Genomic DNA, 24900 nt, shown 5'->3' on the forward strand with positions numbered 1-24900 from the left:
TAACTGGTCAAGTGCGCAGCAAGCCACCAATCAAGGCTTCATTATCTGAAATTTTGTTAAAGGCCCGAAGACCTTATCATATACAAGGTGGTATAAAAAATTTTCATGACTTAGACGCCTTAAGGTCTAGGGCCCTAGGGACGAATTCTCGATGTACAATACCGGGAATGTTGAAAAAGACGATTAACATGCACTTGATCGAGTTGCGAACCTACCTTTCCTTTTGGGCTCTTCCACTGTGAAGTTCTTTGCTTCGTCTCGGGGTTTTACCCATACACCCAAGTTAAGTCGCCGGTATTGATCCTCGGCATGAAGGGCGGGTCATCCACAGCACGCTGACGGAGTTCTTGGAAGACTTAAGCGCGGCGTTCCTCTTGCTTCTGGCTCAGCAGCCTGGGAACGAACTTGGCAGCAACACGACCCATGTTCAAATCACACGTGAGGATTGCCTGAACTGACACACAGACAACGGCAGCAATGTTGTGGATTGTTCTTCAACGATCATCTTCGAGCATTTTCGGGGGTTCAGCACATTGAAGGTCTTCACATTTGCGCTATGTTCTAACCTGCAGTCCATGATGAAATTGCAGATGTGGTAACGCAAGTGGTCCGAATAGAACCAGTTGCACGGCTCCCGATGTACACCGGACGATGTCTTTTGGCACACTGACTTTTTAAGGTCGGTGATCCATGTGCCTGTGCATGCAGACTTGGTCTAGTATCTTTTGGCGTGTTACAAAACTAGTCTCAAAACTTGATACCACCTCATATATATCTGAAATTGTATATAAATTTATGTGCCATTAAAATATACATGGCAACACTGGCAGCATTGTCTGGGCGGGAGTTTACCACTGTCTGTGAGCTCATGCATGTGAAAAAGGGGCAGGTCCGAGTGGGTTACACTGCCCTGTGATGCAGCATGAGTAGCAGTGTGAAAAGATGTGACTTCATGTGTTGCAGAGACATGTCATATAGTGCCATTGTGTGGTAATTGGCATGCAACCAAACTGCCGAATATTAATTATGAATTTTTAAATGAAAATAAGTACTGTGTGTGTGTGTTTGATGTCTTTGAACTCCCTTACACTGTTGTATTGAAATATCTGCACAGGAGGAGCAACTGAAGTGTCATGAGAGCAAGCTGAAGCAGATCTCCTTAGAGATAGAAGAGAACAAAAGGAATCCGCCCGAGCTCACGCCCAAAAGCAAAGAATTAGAGGAGTACCGCATCAAAGAACACTACCTTACCTACGAGGTCAGCATGATGTTGAAGCACATTTGAATGAACCTTGAATGCCTTAATGCATATAATCACATGTTTCTGAATGTCTTCTATTTGTCTTCTATTTCTATTTCTATCAAGCGTACATACCTAACCCCTTTGTGTGTATGTGTGCAGAAAAGCCGTTACGAGACCTACGTGAACCTGCTGCAGGCCAAGTTGCGTGTAGGGAGTGACGACCTGGATAAAATCGAGGCCAGTGTGTTCAGCGGAGACAGCAGAGACAGCCATATGCGCAAAACCCAGTCCAGTCCTTCCATCAGCCATGCTCACGGACTCAACGGACGAGCCGCTCACAAACACACCTCGGACAGCTCTAACTGAAAAATTATCGCAGGGTCCCTGAACTTTGAGCTCTGTCTGAGGCACATTTGAGACGGCAGAGGACGATGGTCTGACGGTTCGGAAAACGCAAAACAAGACACATGAACGTAGCAGTAAAAACGTCTTTTATTTCAATGCACAGTAAATTAGGATTCTTGTAAGTATCATAAGTATTACCATGACAACGTTTTTTTTATTACCGAGGTGAACGTCGTGCCAAAAAAAGGAAATTCAGAAGTGAAAGGAGACCAAGACTGTATTCGCGAAGCGTGTTTACATCGCATGACTGCGGTCGAGTTTGACAGCACATGGCAGTTTCCTGTGATTGTCGATTAGATGCACTATGATCACGAGGCTGATTTTACTGTGATGTCTGGAGAATTTAGACTCGAGTGTCACAGGGCACCTTTCCTGATGTCAGTATAAAAAAAAAAAAAAAACATGACATCATTATGAGTTTCTGCAGTGTATTCTTTACAAGGTGGAGATATAAAGTGATGGCGGGATGGCGCATTTTGATGATGAAGCCATAACACATTTATGGTGACATCTCAGTGTTTGACTAGTCCATATGTACAATTGGCTTCTTGACAGATTTTTTTTTTTTTTTTTTTTTTTTTTTTTACATGTAGCATTTGGCTTATCCACGAGGCCTTTTTCGATGTCTCAGCCTCAATAGCTGTTTTAAGGGCTCTGTCTCATGCTGAGGTATTTGTTCAGACTCATATGAGCTGTCTACAGTATGATGCAATGTCCCCATTATTTATTGTCATATTTATTTATTGTAATTGTTTCCTTTCTGAGCCGTCACTATGGACTCAGGCACTTGTAATGTTGAAAGCAATTTATCTTAGTTCATTCTATATATAATCTCAGTTCGTTTTTCTTTTGGGCTTTTTTATAGAGCTACCTGCTTTGGGTGGTAGGGAACCTAAGATGTGGTTCTTGTTCACAGTATGATAAAAGAAGACAGGGTATCTGATTGAAAACATGAACAGAAAGCATTGGAATGTGTGTATGTATGTATGTATGTATGTATGTTTGTATGTATGTATGTATGTATGTATGTATGTATGTATGTGCAAGTGTATGCGTTTGCGCGCAACAGTAAGAAAAGACATAAAAAGAAAATAGAATGAAAGGGAAATCCAAGGAAAACACCAGTGTTTAATCTGATCTCTGTTTAATGCATCTGAGGCATATATGTACACTTACCACAAGCATGAGTTTCAGTATATTATACCGTATCAAGGCTTAGTGGTGAAGTCTTTGGTCTACTGATCAGAAGATTGGGAGTTCAAATCTTTACACGGCATCACAACAGCAACAATGATGTTAATTAAATCATTATTTTCCGGCAATTTTCAGTGACAGGAAGTGAAGCAAACATTAAAGAAGCTAAATTAATAGCTGAGCGAAGTAATGAAAAGCGATGCTATTTGGTGTAACTGCCAATGTGTAGTTTTTGGTTCCACATATGTTTGTTCTTATTCACGGCTTCTGATCTAGTGGTGCTTGCTGTGTTGCTACAAGGCTGGAGTGTTTCATTTACCCAAAATAGAACAGCACTTCTTTTTTTGTGATTCTATTTCAGCACATCAAACCATTTAAAGCTGTCAAATAGTCGAAAGAAATCATGAAACGCAGAACATTTTGGTATCGTTCTGACACTCGTAAACAGCGATGCACTGCACAAATGGATTTTACTCTGAAGCTTTTTCCTCCATAATTTATTTTTAGTATAAAGATGTCTGATTTGTGTTCCAATGGACGGATTTTGTGTACATGCCGCAGCTAGCTTGCACGCTTTACTCTGGATCTTCCACAGAAATTCATTGTAATCAGCAGTAAAATTTAAACATCACAAAGAAGATTTAAATAACAAAAAGTGGACAAAAAGTTCACATGAACAGAATTTCAGTCACAGGTGCTTTTTCAGTCAGGTTTTGTGGTATTCCTTTGCTCTGACAATGCTGGGAACCTCACATACTTCTTAGAAGAAGCTGCAAAAACTTCCTTAACAAACATTCATGCAGCTTCTTCTGGATTTATGTACACAGAATAAAAACAGCTCAGCAGTGCAGTGAAATTGTGTGATCAGCTCTCCAGAAATGACTAACCTGGGAAATCCTTTGATAGTCTGAAGTAATTACATTGAATATGGAACAGATTTGTGAGGGTGGAGCCAGTGATCAATAGGCCACACAGGCCGATTGTGTGTAGGTATTCCCAGAGTGTAAAGAAACAAGCATGGGAGGAACTTCATTGCAATACTGAATATTGTAAAACAATAAGACAAGACAAGTTATCAAAAGCTCTGGCCTTCTATTTTTTTAATTGAAAACAAAAGCTGACATGTAAATCCCATTTCTAAGAGAGGTCCAATTAAATTACAACTCATAGGACAAACACCACTACTTATGGCTTCTTAAAATCAACACTGGAATATAATATACTATATGGACAAACATTTTTGGACACCTGCCCATAATATTATGTTTTTTTTGCACATATACCCATTCCACATTTAGTTCCCATTTGCTGCTATACAATTTTCCAGTCTTCTGGGAAGTTTTTCTAGCTCTAGATTTTGCAGTGTGGTTATAAAGAGTTTTGAGCTCATTCAATCACCCGGGTGATATTAAAGTCAGTCAGTGCACCGATTCTTCCCAAACGTGTTTAATAGGGTTGATTTCAGAGTTTTATAGCAGGCCACTCAAGAGTTTCCACTCCAACTCATGTAAATCATATCTTCAAACTCATTTTCTGTGCACAGGGACATTGTAATGCTGGAACAGGTTTAATGTTTAAAATGTAATGCTTAAAGACATCCTATACAATTGTGTGCCTGCTAGTTGTCGTAACAGTTTAGAGAAGAACCACATATGGACTAGAAAGGTCGGGTGTTCCAATACTTTTGCCAAGCATATACTTTAAATATGGATGTAATTTCCTTATTATATATTACCAATTTTAACATATAAATTGATCTACAATTGGAAGGATCTTTATTCCCATTTCCCTTCACCAATGAATTGAACAGTTAATTTATGAATACTGACCCTAGTAGTCATGAAAAATGTTCTACGAAATATCCCAAAAACATTTTTTATCTTCTTTTGAAAAATCTTTTTTTTTTTTTTTCCCTTGTAAATATTTAGTCTATGGTACTGATATATGCTACCATATGTGCTAGACAGAGATAAAGAAAAAAAACCCTGGTGTTTTCCTTGTAGTGCTGAGTCAAAGTACAACAGTGAAGATGATTTCTACATATGCTTAAAAGTGACACGGGAGTCACGGAAGTAAATTCTTCTCACAGCGGACTAAATGGAGCCTTCCCAATGGACATGACTAAAGCCTGAAGCAGCAGGACTGCAAATTCAGACAAAGAGATCTACTCATATCTACATCACGCACTGTAGCTTAATGGACTAATTGACAAAATATCTGTTCAAATGCATTATTATTCTGTAAATCAGTACCGTGAACATGGGATCAGCGTTACGTTTGGCAGAAGAGGACTGCTAATGGCACCATGTCTACGCTTAGTTCTTTTAGCAGCAGCAGCAGCACAGTCAACCCCTTCGGTGTATGTCCACCCATGCCCATGGTACAGACTTTGTGTGTTCGAGCAAGTGCAAGTAGATTTATCTAGTGGCAGTTTTGACGCATGATGACAGTGAGAGTGAGAATATTGAGCTTGTGGCTCTTGCACTGCTATATATGAAATAACAAAGAGCTGCAATTTTATACATACTTTAGTAACTGCTTTCATAAACTGACTTCCCTATACTTGTCGCTTTGGCTGTTGTGCTAACTATGATTTTCCCCAATGTTTAGGGTAGAACAAAAATGCTGTTGTAATAAAAAAAAAAAGAGTTCTGATGATTACCATTTCCTCATAAATGACTTAACACACACTCCTACGAAGTAAGTGAGCAAATGATAGCTAAATAAAATGGCTGAGCAAACACACACTTAAAAATTTGCCACCTAATAACAGCATTTTGAAAATCGAGTAAACTTGTAAATTCAAGCAAATTGGTTTCTCACGATCTTCTTAATACAAAGCAAATTGTCTCTGAAGTAAATACACATATAATACAAATGGGGTAAATAGAAAGTTTGTGTGCATTCTGGATAATTCAGTTCATTTTATGTTAAAAGTGGTGTGAAAAGGATGATTTGCGTATTTCCAAAAGTGGTGATGGCCAGCAAGAAGCTTTCCAATGTTTAGGGTAGAACAAAAATGCTCTTGTAATAAAAAAAAAAAAAAAAAGTTCTGATGATTAACATTTCCTCATAAATGACTTAACACACACTCCTACGAAGTAAGTGGGCAAATGATAGCTAAATAAAATATTAAATATACAGGGACAGTCAAAAAGAATTGGGCACTACAGTCAAATGGGTTTAAGAGATGAATTATGGATAATTAAATTAATTCTATGTGGAAATTAAATCTCATAAAAAAGTAAGTTTCTATAGCTTTCCACTCTTTAGTGTATTAGTTTGATATATTTACAGAGTATGTCATTGGAGATACCCAATTAAATATATTTAAATGACAAACATTACATTTTTATGTAATAACCTTTTTTGCCGTTTTGAACTTGCTAGAATTATATTTGCAGTACCAAACATCATTCAAACAAAAAAGATAGATGTAGAAAAGATAGATAAGGAATTCTAAATACAATATATATTTTTACATGTACAAATATTACTTTAATGTCAGTTAGGTCAAATGGAGAAGTAATCCAGATTTCATCATCATCAATGACAATATCAGAACTCACTGATATATTTCCTGTATCACAATGGCAAAAGTTGGACACTTTTTAAATGTTTGTTGAGGAGGGTGATGTCTGCTGCAAAAAGCCATTGTGTTCTTGTTATATGTGTTTCGTTTTGCATTTACATTTAAGGCATTTGGCAGATGCACTTATCCAGAGCAATTTAGCCAAATGTGTAGTCCTTCATAAAACTCAATAATCTGTGCTGTCTGTCTTTGGACCAGGGCCACAAAACATCTCCCTGATGTTAATCTTCTCCTGTTTGTGTATGTCTTAAATACATTCATAATATAATTCACTGAATGAAATACATTATGTTTGGTCTTAATTAAAATGTAACTAGTTTAAAAACATAAAATTGTAGTTACATTCACCTCATTAAAGTTCATTGCTTCCTATTTTTCCAATCTCTATACCATGTCCATTCTCCTTTCAGTCATGGGTGTGAGCTTGACAGATGACTCTGGTTAACTAAATAAGTTGGAGCACCCATATTGATATTTGTCACTATTTAAATAATAAGAGAAACCCATCATTTTAACTTATGTTCATTCTGGGCAAAATAATGATCAAATAGTAGGATCAAATAGGAAAAGTGACGTACTTAAATGTAATATATGGAATTTATATTCAGGTCTTTGTCCTCTTCCATAGTGCTTCATAGCACTGATGTTTTGCTGCTAAATAATGGTCCAGCCTTTTGGGGTGGGGTGGGGTGAGGGATGAGTGCTTTTTTTTTTCAGCACCGTGGACAGCTCTTATCCTGCCAATAGAGGGCGTCATGACATTCTTCATGGGTGAAGAATCTTCATCAATTCATTCTTCTGGATAATATTTAAGTTGATTGATTTAGCAGAATACAATCTATAGCTGTGTGGCTAAGGGTAAAAATTTATTCTCATAGGCCTGCAGTGTTTTATTTAAATAGTGATGATGTTCTGGACCACCACAATGGTTACTAAAATATTAGTGAACATCTTTTGCACCTTAGATGGTTAAAATACTTTAATCACTGCAGGAGAACAAACGGAGGGAATGAAGGTTTTATTGCAATTAGTCATTTTCAGACAAAAAAAAAACAGGCTTTCCAACTCAGAAACAAGGTACACACATGTACAAAAAACAAAACAAAAAAACAAACAAAAAAAAAAAAAGAAAAAAAGCAAGAAAAAAAAAAAAACACATTGGATACCAAGAACAAAAAGTCAAGAAACTTGTGAGAATACACAAACAGCAAGGGGAGGTGGACGATGAAGGGTTGGATGAGAGGTACTTCTTCTAAGCCAATGTAAGCACCATATTTGTGTTAAAAGGAAGGCATAAAATAAAAACCGTACCCTAAAATGGTTGGCTGAAGTGTAACATGGTTACATACATGAGCGCAATCATCACAGTTGGTTTTTTTTTTTTTGTTTTTTTGTTTTTGTTTTTTCATCAGACATTTTAACCAACTGAATAAAAGAACAGTTGGTGCACTACTACTTCATCATGCAACTGACTTTTTAGTAAACCTTCTGTAACACAGACAAAATAGACTTCAATAAGTAGAAGAACATACATCTCTAACCAACAGCAATTGTCACAAAGCCTGGAAAGTAATGTTATACTGTTTTGAACGTGAGATCTATCAAAAATAATATGCAGACTTTTTAATTTTTATTCTTAATATATTTAAAGTGCAAGTATTTATCCGTTTGATTCAATGCTTTCATTAAGTATAAAATACAAAGGAAATAAAACGGCAATATGCTTTTTTCTGTATACATACATACATACATACATACATACATACATACATACATACATACATACATACATACATACATACATACATACATACATACATATATATATATATATATATATATATGGGTTTTATATCTTTTTTTTTCATAAAGAGGAGCATCATATGTAACAAACCATATATACACACACATTACAGATCATATATTTAATCTTTTCAGTACAACACATTTCATAGAGAATAAAATAGGGATGGAACATGGGATATGCAGGGATCCTCCTTTAGATACTCTCGAATCCTAACGTTGTTCCAAACCCATTCCTATTGTCCAAAGAAAGGTTTTGAACCCATAGCCTTTTTGTATGTAGAGAGGCGGAAATATGCAGACACGAATACGCTAAGCAGGTCTGGTCAAGGCCTTTAGCTTCTGACAGATTAGAACCATAATGTGAAAATTAACAGAGAACTGCATCTGGGTGTGATTTCAGACAAGTGAACTGAAAATTTGTAGCAAAGCATGCACACACGCGCACACACACACACTTAATCAAATGTGCATCTGCATTTTGCTTGTCTTTTTATTAGCTGTGTTATGTTAAGTGTGTATTGAATCTGTTTTGGAACTGCGGATACGTGAGCGATTTAAAATAGTCCCAAAGCTAAAGAGCAATAATGACAAAAAAAAACACATTCTGACACTTAAGGACAGACAAGAATAGAAGAAGCACCACTAACAGGAGACTATGTTAACGTAACTCAGGTTCTCCACCTCACAGATGGAGCACCGCTCAGGATTTATTCCTGTGTATGAACCAAGCGTACTATGCGTGTGTACGCGTGTGTTTTGCTCTTTATCAGTATTTGCCACAGTGCTAATACACCTTTTTTTTCCCGCAAATAGCACTCTGTGGTTTGGAAGCAAAGCTAGAACTTTGCTGGTGTGGAGTGATTGATGTCCAACATCTGGGACAGACACTCTTGTTGGAAAACTTTTGCCAATCTCGACAGGCAGAAAGTAAAGTCACAAAGCCATTTAGTACTGAATAGCACCTTTAGAATGGACTATAGTTTCTTTTTAGTCATATAAGCCTCTTACACAAAGTGTGTGCATTTGATTGACAGAGGCATCTTAGAGTGCAAAACAAAAGGTCTGCAGGTTTTGTGATTTGTTTCAGATTGTACCGAGCTGATCCAGGAAACGGCCCTTTCAAGCTCAATGGGCTTGTTTTTTTATTTCCAGTTTTTCCGTATGGATGAAGATGAAGCTTTATTACACTGGTCAAGTCATTGTTTTTTTGTGGCACCCACTGAAGTGTTTATTAATCACGGCAGTGATAGGAAATTATTAGCTTAAGGGACAGGGGAAGTCTAGAAAATAGAGAAAAAGTCTATAAACAGGAATTTAAATAGCTCCTGCATAAAAGGTGAGCTGAGCTCTCAAGCAGAGTGTGGACTACTACACCAAGCTTAACCAGACTGAGGGTTATATCCGAAGAGAGGGCAGAGAAAAAAGTGCTCTCGTGTGCTCACATCCTTAGCAGGTTAAGGAAATCGTCCAATCCCCAGTCATCAGGTGCAGGTTTTTATTCGAAACAATCTTGAGCTGTAGTTTCATCAGTTCTGCTCCTGTTTGGTCAGAAACGAAAGTTTGCAGCCGAGCTGTCTGTAAGTTTTACAGACCTGATAAAGGGGAAATCCTCTGCTGGAAAAAACCCACAGTCAGGAGGCTGTTATGGTTTTCATAGACTCACTGAATATAAGTGTTAAGCGAGCCTGGCTGCATTTCTTTCTCCCAGGTACGTTATAAACACCAGCTGTCAAATCCTAGTACAGTTTCTTTCTCTAACAAAAGAACTCCTGCCAAAATGTTCATGAGACTTCATTATTTTTCCAAATACGTCCTTTTTTTTTTTAGATAATAAAATATTGAAAATACGATTTTCCCTCAAATAAATAAGTAAAAGTCCATACAGGAAGCATTGTGCCATTAAAAGAGAGAACCGAGCAACCTAACACTTCGCAACAGCTCGAGAAGCTCCACACCAAACTGTTTAACGTGACATCGACAGTCTTTAAGGTCACGTGCAACACGAGAGACTTGGCTGCTAAGCAACCAGCAAAAAAAAAAAAGCTTATGTTCTCATATAGTCAACCTAAGATCAACCCTTTGACCTAAGCAGCATGGAACAGTAAGAACAGTCACGAATTTACTGAAAACATGAAAATAATCCTTCTCACATGTTCGTACATATTTCGGTTAGAAACGATGCCGTCTCCACACCACACAGAGTGAATGCAGGTCTTGGCACAGAACCTAAAATATTGCACGAGTTGCTTCAACAAGGGGTGCCAGTAGCCTTTCTTCTCATGGCTGTTGATTGATTTATCAACTCGTCCCTGTTTATCGTGACTTTGTATGAAACATTCAGCACTGTGACTCTTTTGTTAGCAGAACTTGGAACGGAAAGATTTACGTGTGTGATAGAAATAAATTTAATCACATGTCAGATTTGCAAGACTGACAAAACAGATAAACTAGTGAGTGGGGTTTATTAGCACCATACAAAAACATACAGGCTACCACCTCTGCCCTAATTCTACTCACACACGGTCCCAAAGAGCAAAACACAGGGCAGGAGCCATAGATAGCAAATTTCTTCCTAATAAACATTTTTAACTAGGAGCACAAGGAGCAAACCTCCACAAGCTCTGTGTGACTTTAGATAAACACTGTTCCATCATCACCATCATCATCTGTGTTCCTAGTTGAGCACAGAGAGGAAAGAAACCCGTGAGCCTCTTTGAGAGTTTGGCTTTTTAAAAAGTCCTTTAAAAGCACCACAAGTGGCACAGGGACAGGGATGTTGTGGCGAGCGAGACGAACAGCAATCAAAAGCACATGACACTAAAAGCATGTAAACGTGTGGCGAGCATTAAGGCACCAGGTCGGTTTTAGACGTTGTAGTGGACGTGCCGCGCAGGGGCACCACACATCTGCGCATGCTCACACTAGTGGAACAGCTCCTTTTTTTTTGTTGTTTTTTTTTTTGTTTTTTTGTTTTAGTACCACCCCTACCCCAACAAACAGAAAAAGGAAAGAAAATCCCACAGAAAACGTGGGAATTTTTTTAATAATAATCTAAATACATCTGATTCACAAAATCATAAATTTTGTATTTCTAAGTTAGCACTTTAATGAAACGTGCCCAAACGGCAGTGGGCACACAGCAAAATCCCCAACGTCGGGGATCGACACCATGCTCATTTGTCGTCCGGAGGAATGAAATGAGCACAGTGGCTTCAACATTGCAGATTTTGCTGTGCATGGTGCAAGAGGGTTGATATACTGTATTTTAATAGAAATCATAGTATTAAGAGTCTCTCCGACCCACGACTTGACTGCTTTGTTCCTCTCCTTACTAAATCTGGAGTAAAAAACGAATGTTGCATGACGAGCTGACACAATTCTTCTTTGCTCTTGATGCATTCTTTTTTTTTTTTTTTTTAAAGGCATATGAGTACAAGTGCACAAGCTCCTCAGATGCCTTGGATCAGTCAGGATGGACTTCCGTTCAGCAGATGGACTGTGCACAGAGCACACCATACAAACAGCACTTTATCTTCAGCACAACCTTCAAATGGAAATTTCCTTTATATACACATACATACACATACATACGTATATACGTGTATGTATGTATGCACACACACTATATATATATATATATATATATATATATATATATATATATATATAAAACATTTGGTTCACATATTTCCTTAATACAGTAGCTTTGTGCTATAAAGTCTTAGCATTTTTTTGTTGTTTTCCTTTTTTTTCTCACGTTGCACTTTGGACCAGTACCGTATAATAGCTTGGACGTGTACAAAAACGCATGGGCAAACAAACACACGCCGACTTTATGACATTCTGACCGTCTCGGACACAGTTCGTGGATCGTGTTATCGATAGCAGCGGATTACTGTTATATGGTTGAGTAAGTGGATCATAACCGGGTCGATGAACGGAGTGATGCAACTGCAAAAATCTGTGAATGTTGCATGGATGACGATCCGATTAAAATCTCACGTCGCGCCTCCTCCCCTCCCCCTCCCACCCACCACCCCCATTTCCAGTTAATTAGCTTTTTTTTCTTTCTACTATGGTCGTTTCACCGCTTGTTTTCTGTCAGCGAAAGTATATTTCGTCCTCGCCTTTTCAGCGTCCCGTAAATTAATCCTCTTCCCCGTCATCGCCGTGCAGGCCCTCCGGTAAGAGCTCGCGCGCCCTGCGCTCCCTGCTCCTCTCCTGTATCTTCTTCATTTCGTCCGCGTACTTGCTGAACGTGGAGCCGAATTTGGACCACACTTTGCAGGGCACCGTGATGGAATTGCGGTAGGTCGGCTTCACTTCGCTGACCCGCATGAACACGCCATACTTGTTCGAGCCCACGTCGAAGAAGAAGCGCTTGTTGTCCACGGTGAGCGACGTGCCCTCGGGCAGCTCAGCTGGCTCCTCGTCCACGCCGTAATCATCGATGAGCTTGGCCAAAGCGTCGCGGAACTCGATCAGCCCTTGCGCCGGGAGAGCGATGGTCTGGCCTTGCGCCGTGCCCAAGCCGGGGCCCCGATTCACGGTCTGTCGTATTCTCAGAAACCGCCCCCTCTGGTTCTCCTTCAGATCCATGTAGTACTTTCGATTCTCGCGCACCAGGAACTCGCTCTTGAGCGCGCGCCGCGGCTCGTCCTGCACCGTGTCCGGGTGGCTGGGGCCCAGCTGCGCATAGTGCTCGATAAAGTCGCCCAGGTAGTCTCGGAACTCCACGGCTACGGACATGGACAGGGTCAGGCGACTCTTGTTTCCCGCAGCCCCGACCTCGGCGATCTTCAGAAAGCGGCCTTTGGCGTTCTGCTTCACGTCCAGGTAAAAGCGCTTGTTCTGGATGTCAACGCGCTTCGACGCCAGCTCCTCCGTGTCGTGCTGGAGCCGCGACGAAGCGCCCATCGCACCCTGGTGCATCTGGACGCCGCCGGGGCCTGTGGCGAATCCTCCGTGCTCACTACCGCTGTCTCTGTCCGCCATGATGCAAACCTCCTCCGCTTACCTTCTCTCCCGTCTCTCCCTCAGCCTGCTGCTCACCCCGAAAGACGCTCTCGCGATATCTGTAAACGACGCACAGGAAAACTGAGGTACTGTAAAGGCGAGGCCTACTGTAGTCCGAAATACTGACGATGGTGCTTGGTGTCTTGGTTAACGTCAAAACGGCGCGTGCCATGCGCAGCATTGCGCAAAAACTCGTGTATTTTCGTGTGTAGACAGAAAAAGAGGATAAATCAAAAGAACGTTGAATGTTTGTATGGCATTTATTTATTTATTATACACTAATTGTTCTGTTCTGTATAATGAACTTCACATCAGGTCTCAGGTTACTCTCAGGCTACACACTAAGAAAACACATGCCCCCACCAGGACTTTGTGTATGTTTATTGAGAGGGAACATTTTACACCATGCAGGCTGTATGCACTCCATGGTCCACATAAACTGTATTTCTAAAAAAAGAAAAAACATTTCTGAATAACATTTTCCCCAGAAAAACTAAACAAAAAGTACAAATATATTTGTTATATATAAAAAAGCGTCATTAGGCTGTTTATGATTTTATTTTCAGTTTCATATTCAAAAAGTTTAAAACAAGCTTTCAGTCCGATTCCAAAGCAAAGTTTTAGTATACCTTGTGAATTGTGCAGCTTGGAACGGAAAGGCAAACTATAATCAAATGTATTTAGTTGTTGATTTGTTTAATGTTCTATTTGTCTTATTTAATATCGCAATTGCTTTGGACTCTTGCATTCATCATTTCTGAAGGCGTCACTTTTCATTGTAATTGTAATTATCACCATTTAAGCACTTATTGTTCTATTAAGGACATTGTTTGTACTTGTATACTACTTTCTATTCTGATTGGGGGTTTTTGTCACCCCATTTCAGATTTTTGTTCAAAATTGATTAGTTGTTTCAACTGATCTTTACAAAAAATATGTAATATATAAACTACACCCAGCAAGCACGAAGCAAAAATATATACTTATATTTGTAAAGTAAAACCACGTTTAGAGTGAAGTCGTGACTGGCTCGAAGAAACCACGTTTTGTATCGTGTACGTGAGGGAGTATGAATGGGGGTTCTGAAATTTCAGCACCACGGACAGCACCGGATCTCGGCCCCCGTTAAGCGATGTTGTACAGAATTTCGACAGGACAATGGTTAAAATGATAAAAAATAATTTATCATTATTGAGATTATTATACAAAAAAAATTATAATAATAATTATTAAAAAAAAAACTGGGATCGAATAGTTATATATACTGTGACCACCAGGTCTGGCCACCATATATAAAGCTTAGAATGATGTAATGTATATGTTTTTTGTTTTTTATTGTTATTTATTTTTTTTAAATGTGTAAACTTGATTCATCTGCATCCGTGCAAAGTTAAGTATTAAAGCAGAAATTAATTTGTCTGCAAAATCTGCGCGCCGTAACCACAGTGTTTGTCCTGCAGATGTCGCCCTTCAGCAATTAATGAACAGCGCCCAGCAACAGTCACCGTCTCACGACGCATTTAGTCTATCAATACAACTAAAATGATGCAACGTCTGTCACGTTAATTTCCCATTAAAATAAAAAAATATATATACTAATTTTGTACCCAATTCATATAGGCTGTGTGTCATTACTGTGGTGCTCATGCGCTCTGTGTTTGTCATAACGCTGCAATGCCCGGTCTCCTCCCTTTATTAATAGACAGTGCCCTCTCGCAGCCAAATGCCCGCAGGACCTGTTGCCGTGGTAAATATGGCTGATTGGATGGTCGGTGGGCTGCTCTTTTTCTGCTCTGACCCCCGCCTGGTTGCTTTTTGGGGCAAAATGGTGAAAGTGACCTGAATGCGGCAGTTGGATTTCAGCGTTAAATGAATTGCTGATCGTCAGGGCATCGATTCCTTTAGAGCTTCTTTTGCAGCGCTGTTCATCGCCTCTAAGTCTGCGGTCTGCAGCCGCCTGTGCCTCTGTGTGCGCTGCTGTACACGGAAAAAGCTCTGTGCTCCTGGCTTCTAATGCAGTCGTGTTATAATCCACCGACGATGCGCTCGAACATTTGAGCAGCTGACGGTGGGATTAGGACAGAATTCTTGTTGACCAGTCGCCGTATGCAGTTTGATCTCGGTCACATTATTGGCCCTCTCATTTGCATTTGAACGAAAGATCATCAGAAGAGTACATATAGAAAGCTTTTTGGGACGGTGTGTGTGTGTGTGTGTGTGTCTGTAAGTGCGCGCCCGCGCGCGCGTGTGCAGTGAGCAGTAGAGGGGACGCGCTTGTTGCATCGCCCAGCTGCACGTCTTGCGTGTGTCGTCGCCCTTTGGAGACCAATTTGAGCGTAAAATCCACCAGCGGACCTTAGAATCGGACACCCCGACAGGCCGTTTAGGATAAATTTGTTTTTTTGTGTGCATTGAAACCAAATTATTTCTAAACAATCCAAGTTGTTTTTTTTTCATCAGTGACAGAATGCCCACCCGGGCGATGACATTTCAGTGGACACAGAAAGACTAGCGGCGTCTTGCGGAATCTGCGCTCTCGCGAGGAGCGTAATTTATGAACACACACCGGCGCTGGGGGACTGCGCTGAAGGAGAATGCAGCAACGAGTCTTTTTCCGCCCCGCGCCGATGCCCGGGGCTGTTTCCGGTTCCTGAGCGTCCCGCGGTCCCCCGTCACGAAACCGCGCGGGGAAAGCGGCGCCCACAGATGGCATGGGCACAGCCTGCGCAAGGTCTGCCGCTCTGCCCCGCCACCGGAGCCCGCCCGCCATACCCCTCTGCCGCTGTAACCCTACTCCGTTGTCCTCCTCGTCCCGCGTACGCCCCGAAACCACTGCACCTGCACCTGCACCACCGCGGCCGGCCGCCCCTGAGCCACAGCCGACGGCATGAGGAGGCTTGATGCGGTGCACTTCTCCATGCTGCTCGTCGGGGTCTCCTTTGCGTGCTACGCCCCGAGCTTGGATTCCCTGCAGGAGCAGGCGTACCGATCAGCCGTGGTGATCGAGGGCGAGGTCCAAGAGCTGCCCGCCAACGCCTCCACCGAAACGTACACCGTGAGCGTCCGAGTCGTGGACGTGTGGCCGACCAACAGCGGCGGACTCACGCGCCAGCAGCTCGTCACCGTTGGCGACTTTGGCTCTGAGGCTCCGTGCGTCGCAGTGGAGAAGGACCACAGATACATATTTTTCATGGACCCCACAGAGGAGCCACTGGTGTTCAGGGCATCTTTTGCTCCTCGTGAAACCGTTGAGAAAAATCTCAAAAAAGATGTGGACCGCATTCTTTGTGAGGACTGCGGTAAGTTTTATTCTTTATATCAGCCAGCAGTGTGTGTGTGTGTGTGTGTGTGTGTGTGTGTGTGTGTGTGTGTGTTGGGACGCGCGCTATTGCTGTGGCTATGCATATTATCAGTTTAATTACGGTTTAATAATGCATCCCAGTTTTCCTGCTTTGGATATTTTTTTTTTTTTCATATTTCTTGCAAGCAGGTTTAATCGTATGTTCTGGGCGTATCAACAGTCTAGAAACACACCAGGACACACACACACACACACACACACACACACACACACACACACACACACACACACACACACACACACACACATAGACAGACAGGTTAGCCTGCATTAAATTACCAATTATCGTTATCTCCCAGACCACGAGCTCTGATGTTGTCCAGGCTGCAGCATGCACAGATCTTTTCAATTCATAGATAATGCTAGATCATTTAAAACGTAGTTTGTATTGATGCAGTGCTGAAAGATAATGTAGCAATAGAACCAGCTTTTTAATTAATTCCTTTAACAGGAAACTGGTGTGTGCAGAGAAACGTTTGACATGCATCCTCAGTTTAGTCGAATGCCTCTGCTTAAGATGCTTATGTGTAGCCAATATGTAACGTTGCAGATGTCAACGTGTCACTTGGCTTTTATTGGGCATGGAGCACAAAACCGCGTGATCGGAAATTGGGAAAGTACTGCAGAGATTTCAGAGAGATTTCAACTAAAAATGCATATAATGTGTATACACATCAGCTAGCGTATACAAGGAAGCGTTTCCACTTTTTTGTTTGTTTGTTGTTGCTTCTATGTTTGTTTAATTCCTCTTTGTATATCTCAATCCAAATCAAATCTAATTCTAACAAAAGCAACATTTTGATTAGCAAGGAAATGTCTGTGCCATAATTGAAAATCATTTTGTTGTTATCTAAAATTGTGACCTTTTCAACCTATAACAGGTAACTGTAGAATTTCTAAAGTATTTAAGACACACAAAACCAGCTTTCATACAATCCTACTAGAGATTCTTCAGACGTTATACCATCATACAGGTATGATTTGGATTAAACAACACAATATCATGTACAATCGTGTTAATGTGCATCAAACATCCAAATTGATAAAAATTGTATGTAACTTTGCCCATGTGTTTTGGTAGTTAGTGCCAAGCACCTATTTGAATAAAACTATTTCAAAAACTGTTGATCTGGTATTTTATAGAGTTTAAAGTAAAAAAAAAATGGTGAGCTGCAGTTTTGGTGGAGATCATGGTGGAATGACTATGGTTGCTTAAATAACCACTATATACACCCATGGTTAGCAGAAAAGCATACTGAGGTACATGGGCTGCAAAAGCAGAATACTGTTTGGGTTCAACTTCTGTCAGACAAGAATCAGAATATGAACTATACTGGCCATTGGGTAACTGAAACTGAACAAGGATCATCCTGTCTGTGAAATGACAAAACAGCTGCAATGTGATTGTGCTTTACTTTGTAAATAAGTTGAATGGAGCACAAACCAAACTGTAGTAACTTGTTGATCCACTGATAACAGAGCGAAGCACAGTGGCATTGGACATGCAGAAATACAGCTGGAGGAAGTTGTGGATCATTTCTGGGGATGTGAAATCAGACATCAGAATACCAGTTTGTGTTGTTAGGGTTGAAGTTAGACTGGTTCCGATTAGACAACCTGTCATCTGGTGACCCTCCAAACACGCCACTCAAACTGTTTGTAGATAAGATGAAAAATTATGTGTAATGTTGGGTTTCAGCCTTCTTTATAAACACAAATGTCTGTCTATACACAAAACGGAAGGGATGAATTTGTAAAGCTGGATCTGTTAGAGTTAATGGTGAGTGTTATGGTTGGCAATAGTTTAGCCATACTGAATTCTTATGTGCCTTTACTTACACTTTACTTACACACTGCATCCTGCAGAAGCATTAAAGAGAGAGAGAAAGAGAGAGCGAGTGACTGGGTGAGAGAACGAGAGATCCGGGACTTGTGTAAAAAAAGCAATTTGCTGAACATAGTACAGATTTTCAAAGCCTGGATCCTTTAATAATACACTGCATACATATTGTGACTTTCTTTGTTTCAGGTCACACTTCGGACAGCTGTGTAAAGTGCATGTGTTTGTGAAAAGCAGGGCAGTATGACCTTTAGATGAGCTCTGCACCTAATAAGACGAGCATCACGAGAGCAACGATTTTAGTTTTTTGTGTTAATTTGAATAAATAAAAGGAGGAATAGTTATTATTTCTTTGTTATATACAGCAAGATGAGAGAATCAGAATTTTCTAAGTAAAAGTGAAATAGCTCCAACTGTTGGAGATATTGTTGTAATGCAAGTCAAGTTTAGTTTTACTGCCCAAGAAGCACACATTAAGGGCTTGCACATATTTGATTTTACACCATTTATTTTATATAGAAACATTTTATTTGGTCTATTATCCCAAATTATAAATATCAGTAGTTGTCAAACTTATCATATATCATTAGTTATTGTACAGTGCCTAAAACTGCCAATTCTAACAGAACTAACTGCAGTTTCCAGTAAAACTGGTCTCAGCGCTGTGTATGATACACTAATTGACTACAGTGTAAGTTCAAAGGTTCAGAGATAATTTCAGTAAAAATACCCTGTAATTCAATTATTTGATGTCAATCATAAAATCTATCTGTGATCATAATCAGTAAGACTTATGGTTGTTGTGAGTGTTCTTTGGCAGAGAAGAGAGAGCTAATGTCTATCAAGAGACTGAATAATTGAAGAGCTCTTAGTTTTTCTTCCACTCTGCTACTGGCACACCAACCCTCTCTGCTAATGTAAACCTCTTATTGCCTAAAGCTTTCTTTGTTATTTTAAAATAGCTTGTTGGCATAAATCAGTCACTATTTATTCCCAGAAGCTGAGATTATCTTTTGCCTTTTGAGGACAAACTGTTCTTCTAAAGCACGTAAGTTTGACATACAAACACAACGGGGATGTGGCCCTATTTTGGGTTCTATGATATTTGAGAGTCTTTACAATATTTTGTGTATTATTTCATAGAAATCACAAATGGCTAGCATTGTGTGTCTGGAAAGCATGCTGTCGATGAGGAGGTGTGTGGCTCCCTGCAGGTTATGAGTGTTTTGCTCTTCGCTTACCTTGTGGTTGGTGCATTGCATCATCGAGACACACACGCTGTGGATTAGATAAAAGCTGCTCAAGAGTGGGGTTTTTTTGGATGCAGTTAAATAAAATTCAATTTGAGAAAAAAGGCATAGGATCACCCCATTAATGTCTAAAGGCGTATCTGTCTCCCTGCTTACACGTCACTGTGCAGTATTTTTAAACCGGCGTGATGGCAAATGTGTAAATGATTTAGTGTTGGAAATGAGGAATGTTTTTTCCTTCGATCGTGTCTCATACAGTGCTTTGTTTCTCTGCCTGCATTTATGAAGCGAACAGGGTCAAATTCAAATTTGATTAACCTATAATTACACCTGCAATGAGGGGAACACATTTCCTCCATAGGAAAGCAGTTGCTTAGCCGGTGTAAAGCCATTTTGTTGGTTCTGCAGCCAATTAACTATGTAGTGATACAGTCACCATATTCCTGTGATCTTGTGGGAATACTGTACATTTAAATTAAGTTTAAAAGTAATACCTGATTGAGCCCGCTGGCTGTAGAACGTTTTAAATGGCACTCAGTGTGCTTTATACCACACACCACAGAGAATAAAGATTTTACCTTTTCTCCCATAAATGTCCCTATTCAGAATTCTACCAAAACCAAACTGAAATCAGCTACTGTTTTAAACAAGAAACACCAGGGAAAAAAATACAATCCTTTCAAATGAACATGTCAAAGAAGAGATGCTTCCGCCAGTTTTAGATTAATTCTTGCTATAGCCTACATATAGAATATACATGCATCATGCATATTATCTTTGCTATTGAAAAGGTAGATATCTGAACAATGTAACAAGAACAATGCATTTTCTTTTTTCATAAATCTAATTATTATGTGCGGAAAGCTTGGATTTATACTTTGTTTTTGTTTGTTAAACAGGAACGTTTGTATACATTTGTTATCAGTTGATAGAAATTGGGGTTCATTGTAAAATTGTTTGAATCATTTCTGAAAACAAAGCATAACAAAATAAAAGACACATACACACAGAGAACTTAACAATCATTGGCACATAGTTTCCCATCAATATGTCAATATGTTAAGGAGTTGATAAGTCTTTGTAACGTCTAGTTGGCTAGTGTGGGAGTGTGATCCCAGTGTATCGGAGAATTACGGTAAATGGGAGGAATATATATCTTATTTGGAAGGCATTGGGGTAATCTTTAAAGGCTTGGGTAATTTGATGTAAGACATGCCAGGATATGGCAGCAATAAAGCATATATTCATGTGATATAATGTGAGTTGGGAAGAAATGGCTTTGGGAACGGCTTGGGGGTTTTGAATATGTTATATGCAAGGTTTATTCTGGTAAAGAATATGGCTTATTTGGCATTGGCATTATTGATAATATGCATTAGTACTGATCATACTCCAAATGACCAGTTAGCTTTCCCTACAATGGTTGATTTTATGTTAATGACATTTATCCATTATCCAAAAGAACTTAACAATGATCTCATTTATACAAGTGAGCAGCTGAAGGTTTGGAAACCTACCACCTTTTGATTAGAAGGTCTTGACCACTAAGCTACCACTGCCCCATTATGTCTGTCATCTTCCACCTAAAATAAGTTTCAAGTTTAAGGTTTATTTGTCATTTGTATAGATGTCAGTGACAGTTTGTACAATGACATGCTTAAGTGACGCTACAGGAAAACTACAGCAAATATTAAACAGTAAATAGAGCTCATAGACACTCAAGATCGACTAGTGTAATAATGATTGTAGCATAATGATGACAGGAGATATAGAGTATGCCATCCCCCTATCCCAAACAGCACGGCCAAGTTTGCTCCCTTGGCTCACTTTGAACTCACATCATCTGACACTGGGGCCAACACGAAGAAATTGTTCTGGTAACTTAATTCAGAACCTTTATGTGTTGGCTGTGCTAGAGTAGGGAATTGGAGTAAATAAATTGGTATCAATCACTCATTTTCCTGAGTCTCTGAGTACATTCTTAATGAAGGTCTGAAAGACAGAGGGAGCACTGACCAGTCCATGTGGTCATACCATGTATCCATTATGACTTTTGTCATTTCAATTTGACCCCACAAATCAGCCATACTAAAGGAGTTATCCATTTCAAAAGCAAAGTTTTTTTGGGGGGTGTTTTGGGTGCATGTCCTTAGAAAGAAGGAGGTAGAGGAGTAGAGAGGTGGAGATAGGGAGAAAGAAAGATTTTTCTCTTCTTTTCTGCCTGCAAGCACTTCATCAACTATTCATCACTTACTTTCTGCTCATGATTTTTCGCCCTCTCCCACTTTCCCCGTAGCTGCTCTTTCCTCACACGGGTGTCAGGAATGTCTAATTCAGAAATGAATAGATAACAGCACAGTGCCTAAAGTATCGGGTCAACACAGTACTGCTTGGCACACTTGACTGATGCATATTCGGCTAATAGACATTAGCATCGCTAAGTAGGCCATCATATCAGATTATAATTAATGCACTGACGTAACTCATGATACATGTCGCATACTGTTTGTGTGTGTGTGTGTGTGTGTGTGTGTGTGTGTGTGTGTGTGTGTGTGTGTGTGTGTGTGTGTGTGTGTGTGTGTGTTTGTATTTGTTGTGCAGTTATGTGTGTATTGCTGTTCTGTTCTGTTAGTAAACCTATTTGCTATTTGGATAGCATTATCAAAGAGACTGTGTGCCTACAAAATTGCACTGGTGAAACAAGTTTTTATTTGATGAATCATATAATTATTATGTGTTTTCTCATAAGAAACCATTAACTTACATTTTTCCTTAAAATTTTTTGATCCACAATGATACAATTTCACACACCCTCTTTATGGTTAACTTCAATGTCTCATGCTTGAGTCATCAATTGTTTCATACTTGAATGAATATGATTTTATTTCACACCTTTCCAGTGATCATGATCAATAATGCCAGTTACCATAATGATCAGGAACACAGTGGTTTAACTGGTTACAAGTTGTGAAAGGTAAGATTAGTTTTTGAAGGTTTAAGTTCCTCTACCTCATTTTAAACTCTTTGATTAGTTCAATCCGTACAGCCAAAGCGCTGAGGTTGTAATGTGGCTGTAAAATTCCGGCTTAGAGCGACTTGCCGTGTCAGCGCCTTTTGCTTTCCAATTAGCCAGCAGCCCTTCTCTCTGGGGCATCCATTCACTTGTGCCTGCCAAATCTCCCATGCGAGTGCATGTGTAAACCATGCCTGACATGCTATCTGCTTAATAAGCTTCTCCATTCGGCCTCTGTCAGCCATCCTGCCATCAGTAAGGAAGGAACCAGGTAAGAGACACTAGAATGAATGCTGGTCCCACCCTGAGGTGCTCCTGACTGACACCTGCTTTCTGTTCCTAAAGACACCTTTTTTGGCTGATGGAAGTTTATTAATTAGCTACATTAGCTAAAATGTATCTTAAGGCAGGATAAAAACTGTTTGGTGTACAGTAGGTTTTAGACCAAACTTAAATTTCAGTGGCATACAATAAGAAACATCTAATTCCTAATACAATTATGTTGAGTTTTTGGATGTGCCATGACAATTAAAATGATTTACTCCAGTGTGCAGCAGCCAGTCCAGAAATTAATAACCCCTGGAATTCCAATGCTGGCATGTTCTTTGGACAGACATGACAAACAGCAGGTCATGACTCCTCTCTAGCTATCTGCATGCTGTAGACCTTTACTGAGCATGAATATGAACATGAATATGTGTGCATGTGAATATGGCTGTAAAAGGTGAAGCTGCTCATGGTTATACCAAGGTGTACGATGCAAACCCACCACAAACACATGTATATAATAAGAGGGTGACTGTTTGTTGGACATAATTTTGGAAATTACTGATTAAGCATTAGACTTGTCTTTGGGACCACATGCAAAAGTTTGCACAATTGGCTGAAAAAAGAGAGGCTGTGTTTCTATTTTACATGCTTAAAACATATGGGGGAAGACCACAGTGCAAAAAACAGAAACTAGAAGTTTCAATCCACTTTGGATTTGATTTGAAGAAGCCACTGTATAAAATGTCATCTACCGTAGTAAAAAACAAATATGTCAAGATGAATGGGGGTTGAAAGAACAAAGGTCCAAAAACTGCTTAGAAAATAAGCAAATATTGAAGGGAGATATAAAGGCAAAGGATGGGCATATTAAAGAATATATATATATATATATATATATATATATATATATATATATATATATATATATATATATATATATATATATATTTTATTTTTTTTATTTTTTTTTTTATCACATTTAGGAACATGTAATATCGTCTTTTGAAATGTGACATTTTACAATTTATATATTCATGTATACTGCTTGATCGTTTTAAGTGAATTTATGTGAATTAATTTTTATGGGAATATGGGAATATTTGTCAAACCCAGGCCACTGATGCCTCTATTTTCATACCTTGCATGTTATTTTTGATTGGGTGCAAGCCAGTTATTTTTGTAGATTTGCACTCTGTTGCTATGCTCATGCTTTTAAACGGATGCTGAAGTAGACTAGATGCAGAAGCGCAAGATGACATGTGACATTCAAAATCATTACAAAATTAAATTGTATTTATACTTATGCATTACTATGTATAGTGCTTAAACAAAATGCTGCGGTGACTTTAGATGCAGTCTTACAGCCCAGTTACAGCCGAGTTTTATTGATGTTTATTATTGTCTACCAATTCATAAATGGGCTACATCAACCCAATATAAACTAAATCCAGTATTTGATTCAGAACAGTTAACAACTCTGTAGCTTAAGCAACACATTTAAGACTTTTTATGAAGTATTATTATAGTTAAGTGTGTCATGGGACTGATGAGGCTCTACTTTAACCAGCATTTAAAAGTACATCAGTTTTGAGACTGTTCCAGTCTCAAAACAGTCTACTGTACCTCCTGTTACACAAATGTACATATGAAATCAATTTAAAATCTATTCACAGAAAGATAACTAAAGTAATCTGTTTGTTTACACAATTATAAACAATATCAATGCTAGTTGGACGTCAGTAAAAATGTTACTTATTAATATTTTTTTGTGTTTCCCTGGTTAAAATAAATTTAAAGTATTTGAATTCTTTAACGGATCCTAAAATGTTTTAAAACCTTTTGCACTGATTTCGGTTAAGACCTTTCTGGGTAGTTGCCAAATCTGGCCTCATTGACCAATAAGTTCCAAG

At 39.4% G+C, this 24900-nt stretch overlaps 3 protein-coding genes across 4 annotated transcripts in view; 2 read left to right on the forward strand and 1 right to left on the reverse strand.

Annotated features, from left to right (window-relative positions):
- The window catches only part of psd2 (pleckstrin and Sec7 domain containing 2), a 45954-nt gene extending 40453 nt beyond the window's left edge, over positions 1 to 5501 (forward strand). The window contains exons 14-15 of the mRNA XM_083560721.1: positions 1115 to 1258; positions 1403 to 5501. Of these exons, the coding sequence (XP_083416847.1) occupies positions 1115 to 1258; positions 1403 to 1609 (351 nt within the window). The 3' untranslated portion in view covers positions 1610 to 5501. The remainder of the gene's footprint in view (positions 1 to 1114; positions 1259 to 1402) is intronic.
- Positions 5502 to 8350: 2849 nt separating this feature from the next.
- purab (purine-rich element binding protein Ab) lies at positions 8351 to 13700 on the reverse strand. Its single transcript, XM_083560760.1, has one exon. The coding sequence runs from the start codon at positions 13233 to 13235 to the stop codon at positions 12387 to 12389; it is 849 nt and encodes a 282-aa protein (XP_083416886.1). The 5' UTR covers positions 13236 to 13700; the 3' UTR covers positions 8351 to 12386.
- nrg2b (neuregulin 2b) overlaps positions 12842 to 24900 on the forward strand; it is a 61977-nt gene continuing 49918 nt past the window's right edge. Inside the window, exons 1-2 of one of the 2 annotated variants that reach the window (XM_083560732.1) lie at positions 12842 to 13342; positions 15717 to 16555. In XM_083560732.1, the coding sequence (XP_083416858.1) occupies positions 16144 to 16555 (412 nt within the window). In that variant the 5' untranslated portion in view covers positions 12842 to 13342; positions 15717 to 16143. Of the gene's footprint in view, positions 13343 to 14533; positions 16556 to 24900 lie in introns of those variants that run through there. The other variant, XM_083560733.1, reaches the window with a different exon arrangement.

The sequence above is a fragment of the Silurus aristotelis genome (genome assembly GCF_946808225.1).
Source record: "Silurus aristotelis genome assembly, chromosome: 14".
NCBI lineage: Eukaryota > Metazoa > Chordata > Actinopteri > Siluriformes > Siluridae > Silurus > Silurus aristotelis.